This window comes from Eucalyptus grandis, chromosome 11, assembly GCF_016545825.1.
Source record: "Eucalyptus grandis isolate ANBG69807.140 chromosome 11, ASM1654582v1, whole genome shotgun sequence".
NCBI lineage: Eukaryota > Viridiplantae > Streptophyta > Magnoliopsida > Myrtales > Myrtaceae > Eucalyptus > Eucalyptus grandis.
The window spans coordinates 31,247,864-31,257,641 of NC_052622.1; the positions used below are offsets into that span (position 1 = coordinate 31,247,864).

The 9,778-nt window shown below is 42.1% G+C and overlaps 3 protein-coding genes across 3 annotated transcripts; 1 reads left to right on the top strand and 2 right to left on the bottom strand.

The window, feature by feature from the left end:
* Nucleotides 1-3,899: 3,899 nt before the first annotated feature.
* LOC120289467 (pentatricopeptide repeat-containing protein At5g03800-like) lies at nucleotides 3,900-5,071 on the bottom strand. Its single transcript, XM_039304379.1, has one exon. It carries the CDS (start codon nucleotides 5,007-5,009, stop codon nucleotides 3,936-3,938), a length of 1,074 nt encoding a protein of 357 aa, XP_039160313.1. The 5' UTR covers nucleotides 5,010-5,071; the 3' UTR covers nucleotides 3,900-3,935.
* Nucleotides 5,072-7,511, bottom strand: LOC120289879 (pentatricopeptide repeat-containing protein At5g03800-like). The gene is made up of 2 exons (XM_039305262.1): nucleotides 7,497-7,511; nucleotides 5,072-6,610 (listed from the first exon to the last, which is right to left on the bottom strand). Exons 1-2 carry the CDS (start codon nucleotides 7,509-7,511, stop codon nucleotides 5,072-5,074), a joined length of 1,554 nt encoding a protein of 517 aa, XP_039161196.1.
* A 530-nt stretch (nucleotides 7,512-8,041) lies between these two features.
* Nucleotides 8,042-9,772, top strand: LOC120289524 (protein CHUP1, chloroplastic-like). The gene is made up of 2 exons (XM_039304570.1): nucleotides 8,042-9,061; nucleotides 9,266-9,772. Exons 1-2 carry the CDS (start codon nucleotides 8,207-8,209, stop codon nucleotides 9,752-9,754), a joined length of 1,344 nt encoding a protein of 447 aa, XP_039160504.1. The 5' UTR covers nucleotides 8,042-8,206; the 3' UTR covers nucleotides 9,755-9,772.
* The last annotated feature ends 6 nt before the right edge of the window (nucleotides 9,773-9,778 follow it).

Below are 9,778 nucleotides of genomic sequence, written 5' to 3' on the forward strand. Positions count from 1 at the left end.
AGTAATAACAACAATTGCATAAATAGGCGTATTAGTTCTTCACATTACAAGTATAAGATGCTGAAATTTAGTTCGTACTTTGTAAATTTCAGCGGAAATTTTATACTATTCTTTTTACAATCCAAGAGCATGGGTGCACGAGTCTAACAATTTGGAAGTAGATGATACGTCTTTCACATCTCATAAAACATCAAATCCAAATCTTAGCAAAGTCACTGAAAGTAAGATCGAATCTAGAAAGATTAACTTTTGCCAAAAGAAGTGCCACAACACTATTGATCGGTGATGCGGTACTATTTGTTCACAATGTAAGACGTTACTTTATGAAACTAAAGCAATCTATCTAGGCTTATACAATTATATGCAATTTATACAGACCTTTGGTTGCTATTTTTCAGATTGCCTAAGAAATATATATACACGTATTATCTTGCGGGCATTCGTTAAGCATACTACATGAGAAATTATTGAAAATAATCAGTACATTCGAAATTGCAATATTTCTCTAACAGTTCATCAAATGCTATCAAATGCTCTCGTGACGCTTTTTAACGAGATCCTATATATACGTAGCAAAGAGAACTCCAAAGGGCAATTTCGCCATGGGAGCGGCAGGTCTGGGATGATCTAGCCGGTTGGCTGGCCTGCCTTTCTCGTGCGCACCGCCCCTCTCATTTACAGCAGCGACGGTCAAAAACCGGCGGAGCAAGGATAAATTTACGAGCGACCGTCCCCGCCCGCTTCGCTGATCATGATGTCCCCCCGTTTACGGGACGGAATCGTCTCCAGATAATTACGTATTAACCTCGTTGCACCTCCCAACAATTTCCTCTTCTCCTTCTTTTTACATTTTTATTGACGCTTTCATCGGAGACCCTGTTCGAATGATTTTTCACGGCACGTTCTCTTCGTCTTTGTCCCCTTACGATGTGATGACCCATTTCTTTAGAAAGACTTCAAAAGACTTCTTCATTTTTCTCGCCTCAACCCCACGTTCCAAGCTCTGTTTCTCCAAAGTGATAGATTTGCATCTCGAGGTTTTTATTATTAAACATCAAATTACATCTCATGTTGATTTTGCTAACAAGCATCTCGAGATACTTGTTAAGCAGGCGCAGTCAATGAAAATATTCTATTTTTCAAAGTGTTGATTGTATATATTACAATAACAGTTGGTACATTAAGAATGACAATATTTCTTTAAGTGCTCCAATTCTCTTTTTAAATATAAGATAAATGACACGAATAGTCATTGAACTTTAGGTGAACATATAATGTGGTCTCTAAATTTTAAATTTCTTTAATGTAATTGTCCAATGTGTAATGTCGTTCTTATTAAACTTTAACCCAACATATAATGTGATTTCTGAATTTTAAATTTCTTTAATGTGATTAGTTTAATGTGTTATGCCGTTCTTGAATCTTTAATTAATCCCTGGACTGCATAAAAAAATTTAGATAATAGTATCCCCAAATGACGTTGTTAGAGCCTCGGGGGGCACTTTACTAGAATGCCACATTTGCCAAAACAGTGGAAAAGATGTTTGAGCACGTGACATCACTGAACAAAATGACAGAATCCCACTGGCCACATTCACCCTTGGGAACCAGGAGGTGAGGGTTTCGATCGTCACCCCTTGCAGTCCGTCCGCATAGCGATGCGAAAGTGACGGTGCTGGTTAATCACGCATGCGAATGCTGAGTCCATTTCATCTTAGGATACTCACCTCAGATTCACCCAAGTGCAACGAAAGGGCTCTATTGCAACTCATGGAGAGTTTGTCCACGGTAATCGACATATATATTGCCCTACCAATCATCGCTGAAAGCAAATGCTTTGTTAGAAATGTAGTAGCATATGTAATATACTGTAGCGAAACGAGGCAAACAAGACAATCCTTGACCAATCACCTCATAAAATGGCTTTCACTCTCTCACTTCAAGGTACAATATCATTTGGTACCCTTTACAATTGTATAAGAGAAACTTTTCCCCTCTACACTTGTATCCCATGTTTCAGTAAGAGAAACCTTTCCTACCTGTATCCCTGGTTTAGCATACGTTTCTCATTATATCAGTTGCTACCATTTATATAGTTGGTTTTACTTTAAGCAGAACATCATATGTTTAATCACTCTTACCATTTTATATATTATTTATATATCATTTGGGATAAAAGGGTTTTATGAAATATTATGCTGTTTGGTAAATTGTAATTTCAAATAATATTGAAAATAACTTTGGCATAAGTACCGTTCGGTAAAACCCATATTTATAATAGGCTTTTGCTATATTTCCTTCTTCTTCTTCTTCTTCTTCTTTTTAAGTTCAAAATTAAATCTAGTTAGGGTTAGTCATTGCTAATTGCCGAACAACCATTAGACGGCTAGACTGCCAAATCAAGCTGCCAGACAACTAGGTCTTGTGGCTTGAGGTCATACAAACCTCAAGCAAGGCTGCTTTAGGTTGCGCAACCTCAAGCGTCAATGCTACCTAGGGTTGCGCGAACCCAGGTGACACCGCTTGAGTGTTGGATCGCACTAGTCCAGGCAATGGTCACTGGGGACGCACAACCCCTAGGCAACGGTGACGGTTGTCAGAGAAGCTCCACTTAGGCGGCAAATCAAGGAAGATGAACAACTATGATAATTGGGGAAGAATATGAATAATAATGGATGAACAGTAGACTTAACATTTTTAAAATGTTGAAAGCCCAAAGTAGGTCTCTACTTGCATTAGCCTTTCAATATTCGGAATGCTAGCATTTGGCTAAAGGATTCTAAAAAATACTTGCCAAACGCTTTGTATTTTTCTCTAAAGCCCCTTGTAAATGCTCTACCAAACAGGCCATAATTCCCTCGATTTAAAAAAGATTATGTGAATCCTCCATGCAATAGGATCTCCAATGTGAGAGCAACTTGGACCCCTATGGAAACCGAAGGCGCAAAAACCACCTAACCATCCCTGAGAATAGTTATTCATCTTAATGCAAATCACGCCATCAAATATATACCAACTCGACATAAAATTAGACCGTATGGGATACTCATGAAACTGCAAAAGACAAAGATCAAATTTTGCCTCCAGTTTCGTAAAAATCATTAAGTTTGACCTAGGATTAATCGATACTTAAGCAAAGGTTGACCAGCCAAATCATTAAATTTTGTAAATCTCACAATTAGGGATCGCTAACATTGGGAATGTTGGACAAGGGAAGGGAGTAATCTCCGGTAAAACGCTGGTCAAAACTTCCAATTCCTGAAAGAAAAATCCCAGGGCCCAAAACCATTTTAAAATTTCCAAACCTCTAAGTTATGATAAATAATAAATTTTTAAAAATAATAAGTTCTCGAACCTATACCCAATTACTGACAAAAAAAAAAACCTATACCCAATTCATAAACCCAAGCCTTAGGCCCCCATACAGGCCCAAATCTCCAACCTATGATTCCGCAATTTTACCTATCAGGATCAGACTCATTGATAGCTCTCGACGCAAGTGTTCCAACAGCTCAAAGAAGTAGGAAATTTTAGGAGTTCTTTTTTATTTAGTGTAGGTAATTTTAGGGGACGCAAGAACATTGGGTTGAAGAAGTTCACCTCTTCGAAATTAACCAACTAAAACATTACCTCGCTAAGGAAGCAGCTTTTTTGCAAGTACCATGAAATTTTGTCAGAATTTCAACTCCAGTAATCCAATTACCCGATAGTCGCATAACACTTACAAATATTGTCGAAGACCGTCCCTTCTTGAAAGCTGATCTGATGTTTTTTTTTGCTGTCGTCCATTCTCTCTTTAATTGGGAGGTTACACTATTGGTATAAAATTTACATCTACTCTCTCTCGGAAAATCTAAACAAATTCTATGATACAAAAATATTTAAAACAACCAGACACTGGATCGAAAACGCGGGGAGAATAACCTGCATGAGCTTTACCATCGGTCATTGCACGAGCAGTGCCCATTTGAGAAGTAGTGAAATCCCGAAGCATCCCTCAAGAGTATTTGTCTATTTGTGACGGCTGAAGTGTATTTCAAGAACTGATGGCAGTCCCCACAAAGGCTGATGTTCTTCACAATCTTGATGGGTTTTCCTGGTCTATTCATCAAAAGACCGAATGCTGCAGCAAGTTTTGCACTGTGATAGAACAAGAAATCCAATTTCTGATGTTCTCCAACTTCATGAAGAACGAAACTTGTGTCAGGCTCGTACCCAGCTTTTTGGCATTCTGAAATTAGGATTTCCAACCCGCTATAGATGTCCTTGGCTTGGGAATGGGACTTATCTCTTGTATAAAATGATATAGTCTTGTTCTGATGGATGACCCAACTCCGTGAAGGCTGTTTCTGAAACCCTTTCACTCTCATTTCTTTCCTCACTGTTTCAGAGCAATGCCATCTTCCAGATGCAGAGTACAGATTTGCGACAAGCACATAGGTGGAAGGATCTCGCGGTTCCATCAAAAGTAAATGCTTTATAACTCTTTTACCAAGAATTGCATTGGAATGGATTCTACATCCATCAAGCAAAGCTCGCCAGACTGAAGCCTCCGGTTCAAAAGGCATATTGCTGATTGTTTTCTCTGCCAGCTCGAGAAATCCCCAGAAACCTAAAACACCAACAAGTGATGCATAATGCTCCTGTGAAGGTTCTATATCAAATTCTGTTTGCATGGACGAAAAGAATCTACAACACTCATCAACCAAACACATTTTAGTATATTTGTAAGCTGATATAGCTAAAAGGATGCTGATCTTGTCAGGTTTTATCCCCGCATTGTGTAAGTTTGACCAGACAGTGAGGGCATCATCTCCCCGCCTGTGAATAATGAACCCTGAAATCAAGCCATTCCATGAAACTATATCATGTGCAGGCATAATGTTAAAGACTTTTCTAGCAGCATCCATATTCCAACACTTTGAGTACATACTGATCAACGCGTTTGCTACCTCTAACTCTGAAAATAATCCAGATTTAAGAACATGGCAGTGAATCTGCTCACCCATCCTATCAGACCCTAAAGTTCCACAAACACCAAGTATTGAAATTGACGCAATTTCATCAAGAATTATGCTCCTTCTGCTTTACAACGGCAAAATAGCGATATTGCCTCATCTGGCAGCCCATTACGTGCATACCCACATATCATAGAAGTACAAATAATAGAGCTATCCCACTCAAAAGGCCATCGTTTGAACATTTTTCCAGCAGCCACCATCCTCCCACAATGAGTGCACATATCAAGCAAAGCTGCTTCCACACAAGCATTGGCCAGGAGACCAAACTTGATAATAAACCCTTGCAACTGCTCACTAAGTTTCCCTTCCCCAAGCAACCCACAGGCCTTAGCAACAGTAGTTAAGGTGTAGTCAGTCAACTCCAAGCCCTCCTCCACCATACTAATAAATAAATCTATCACTTCAAAAGCTTTGCCATTTTCACAAAGTCCTGCCAAAAGGGCATTGTGAGAAACACAATTCTTCTCTGGCATTATATGAAAAATCTCCATAGCCAGATCAATCAACCCAAACTCTGCATATGCTCTGATCATCTCTGTCCAAGTGATAACATCCCTCGTGGCCATCTTCTCAAACAAGGCCTCCACATCGTCTATGGTTCCATATTTTATGTAAAATCCAATAAGTGCATTGTTGACACTCAAGTCAGTCTCCATACCAATTCTGATGGCATGAGCATGAATTTCTTTTCCTCTAATTAAACTACTAGCGTCAGTACAGGCAGTCAAGAGCACAGAAAGCATCATATGATCGACTCTAAAACCATCAATTTGGTCCATTTGCCGAAAAGATTCAAACGCCCTCTCGTACATTTGGGCCTTCACCAATCCAGAAACTACAGTATTCCAGGAAGCAACGTCTCTCTTAGGCATTTCGTCAAACAATGCAAGAGCAGAATCCAGACACTCGCATTTATTGTACATAGCCATAAGTGCATTCGAAACGAAAGTGCTTTCTAAATAACCCGTTTTAGCCACCAAAGCATGGACTTGCACGCCCAGATCCAATTCAGTTAGCCGTATACAAGCGGTCAGAATCGCAACGAAGCTATACTCATTCGGGTGAATACCCGAACCCATCAATCTAAAGAAAACCTCCACCGCTTCGAGTCCTCGGTCCGCCTTAGCGAGACCAGAGACGACGGCCGTGTAAGAAACCACGTTGGGACGCGACAGCCCACCGAAGACGCCGTAAGCATCCGAAGTGCGGCCAAGCTTGAGGTAGGCCACGATGAGAGCATTGCCCAAACTGGGATTCTCCTCGAGCTCGAGCCTGAGGAACACAGCGTGCACGGCTCTGGCGAGGTCGACGTCGCCGCACCTCACGGAGAAGCGAAGCAAGTCGAAGCAGTCGTCGGTAAGAGAACCAACGGCCGCCGCGGCGTCCGGCGGGGGAGGGCCGTCGAAGGGCTCGGAGGCGAAAAGGCGTCGGCTTTCGGGGCGACAGGGCGGCGGGAGCGGTGACGGCGGAGGTCGGGGCGAAGGGAATTGGGTGGAGGCGGCGGCGGCGGCGGCGGCGGCGGCGGAGTGGAGGGGCTTCGGTTTAGGGAGGGAAAGCGACGAGGATGGCGGAGAGGAAGAGGAGGGGAGCTTCGGGAGGAGAGGAGGAGAGGGAAGAGTGGCGGAGGGCTGGATAAGGGCGGCCATGGATGCCGGGCGCCAACATACTACGAACTTTTGCAGAGATTGCTGCGGACTCCCGTTGGTATTCTGGCCTGGCCTTCTTCTTCTTGTAATGCGGTTCGATCGGCGGTCCGGTTCGCTCTTTTCAGCGGTCGAACCGGTTCGAACCGGGATTTTGACCAATCTGAATTTGAGTGATGACCCGGACCGGAATGAGGGGCAATTGCCAGTTCAATCGGTCGAATCCGCCAATCTTGTCTGGTCAGATTTGAGTATCGAAGCTCGAGAGGCACTAATGTAAAATGGAAGCATGATAATTGAGAGAAAGAAAGGGTTGAGGAATTTAGGGAAGAATAGACAAAAGATTTCAATGAGAAACAGGAAGAATTCTGGAAGAAGACAATTCGATTTTGAATCAGAAATAAAATAAATGGTGTTTTGAATTAGAAATGAGTTATTAAATACATGAAGTACATTATGAGTACTGAGTATGTTCCATTTTGTTCAGCTCTAAAGATTAATACATTTGAAGGTACTTTCTTTATTGGTCTTTTCAAACGTAATGTAATAAGAGGAGAGAGTTTGTACTTTGCAAGTTCTAGATCAATACTAATAGTACCGTAATCTTGAAGTCATAGGATATATGTATAATTTGATTTCCTTTTTCCCTTTATTCACTAAATTCACCTACTTGAACAAAATAAATTATACTTAAAATTATTATTTGTTTTGGTTCAAGCTAATAGTTTTTATTAAAAAATATAGTAGTGTCTACATTTGAGTTTTAATTTCAATGTATCTCTTTATTTGATGAATTTCTTTTATATTTCAAGCATACTACATTTGAAAATACAATTTCTTTATCCATTTTTCAAGTTTAAAGTACTAATGGATAGAAGTTTATACAATGCGAATTCAAGATAAAAGAGGGTGAAAACCTAGATTATATCATAAAGAATGTATTGGTTACATGTTGATGAAATGGCAAAATCACTTTATGTGTCAGGTCATGTGGCAATTATAATGATAAAGTGAAGTGTCACGTGATAAACAGGGAGGCAAAATTCTCTGAATTGTAGCTTCTACTAGGTATATAATTCATGTAACGTGAATTTTCAGAAAAAGATGAATACCTTTGCAATTTCAATTTATTATGGTCTCTTGGAATTGGAATACCGACCACGTGTCCCTGTGATTTTTTATTCTTTTCTTTTTTTTTTCTTTTCTGGAAATGGGGAACGTGTTCGATCATCACCTGAGAAAGTGGTTAACTCGACGAAAAGGCAAAGAGATGCTGAGCACCGGGGAAATCACATAGCTTGGTCAAAAAGCAACAGACGCACTACTCCTCCTCTAAACCAAAGAAATGCTAATGCCACATAAAAGTGCAAAGAATCTTTTAGGCAGCAGCTTTATAGCAACACCGTTCATGAATTCCTTTACCTCAAAGGTTGTCCACCCAATTCACAATCGAACTACTTGCTGTTTCATACCTCCTTTAATAGTCCGCGTTCGATTCGGTCGCCAAAAGGGTTCGATCGAAACGAGCCGGATTGCTTCGGGATGGATAGTACATCGTCAAAACCGGAGATCATGATCATGAAGCCTGTGTTTCTGAAGGCCGGAGTGCCTCTAGCTCTATCCATGGCGGGTTTCATGTGCGCTAGGATCATGTGGAGAAGAAGCTGCAGCATGCAATCTAAAGCTTCTTCGTCGCAAGGCCAGGTGAATTCGAGCGTCTCTGACGGTGAAGATGGTGGATATGATGAGCATGAGACCTCTCGCAGCTTGAATTCCTCGTGTACAGACTCGATAGAAGACGAAGAGCGATTGGTGGCGAATCCACAATCTTTGATAGGAAGCTCCTTCCGAATTTGGGAAGGAGAAGAGATCTTAGCCCTGAGAAACACGGTCAGGGACCTTCAGGAGAGAGAGCTGGAGCTGGAGATGCAGTTTCTCCAGTACTGCAATTTGAAGGAGCGAGAATCGGTCTTGATGGAGATGGGACAAGCGTTGCGATTGGGGATGTCTCAGCTCGAGCTTCTGGACAGGGAGGTTTTGCACATGGAAGAAGAGAACAAGCGGATTGCCGACATGGCCGCCGAATATTTCAAGGTCATGGAGGAGCTTCGCCATTGGAAGTCTAAGAATGAGAGGCTTCTTAGGATAGTGAGGAAGCTCCAGAGGAAAGTGAAGCAGCAGTCGAGGGTCTTGCGAGAGAATGATCAGAGGATCAAAGAGAGAGAAGGGGAAATATTGAAGATCCAGAGAGCTCTCGAATCAAAGACGAACGATGTCAAGAGAATGGAGGGTGAGATTGATAGGCTAAGGGCCATGTTGGATCGATCAGAGCGGGAGAAAAATGAGCTTATGATTGAATTGAGTTCAGCAAGAACATCAGCTCCGCCACTCTCCGAGGTTTGAATTCCTGGTTTTTCATTTCTGAGGTTTCTCGAACTGTCTCTGTCATTGAGAATTCACACGCATGATAAGAACGAGAATCAGAAATTCATCTACCGAAGCGAGTCGTCCAACTTTTGAAATGTTGGTGACACTAGCTCATATTCGTGTCCTCTTGTCCCACTAGTCAATTTGCCTGATAGGATTGGCTTATTTGGACAGACCGGAGCAGAAGCAACATCGACGGAAGATTGCAGTCGCCTGTTGAAGGAAATAGAGCAGCTCCGAACAGAGCGAGCGGCGGAAGAGAAGGAACTGATTCACCTGAGATGGAGCAACGCTTGCCTGAGGCATGAATTGACGAAGAGCCCCCATGTCCATGAGCAGGATATGGCGAAGAGCCATTCTTCTGAATTGGCCCTCACGGTTTCGACTAATAGTCAAGACTGCGACTACCTGGATGAGCTGAAAAGGTCGAATTCCGCAAATGCCGGGTACTCCTCTCACGCAGGAACTGGCAATCAAGGCCACTCGAAAAAGGTGAAGATTCTGCACAAGCTCAAGAAATGGGTGGAGGGGAACGACAAGACGAACGCGAAAGAAGCGGAGAAAGTGAAGCACGAGATCGGGTGCTTTACGAGGCATTCGACTGCAGATGATGCAGAGGAGGAGCGCACAGCCCAGGCAAGAAGATCGGGTTCCAGCCCATAAATACGGCTGCGACCGAAGCGAGCA

Coding starts and splice junctions, on each gene's coding strand:
- LOC120289467 (XM_039304379.1), bottom strand. CDS start 5,009: ATGGGTGAGCAGATTCACTGCCATGTTCTTAAATCTGGATTATTTTCA.
- LOC120289524 (XM_039304570.1), top strand. CDS start 8,207: ATGGATAGTACATCGTCAAAACCGGAGATCATGATCATGAAGCCTGTG. Junction 9,062..9,265: donor CAGCTCCGCCACTCTCCGAG/GTTTGAATTCCT, acceptor TTATTTGGACAG/ACCGGAGCAGAAGCAACATC.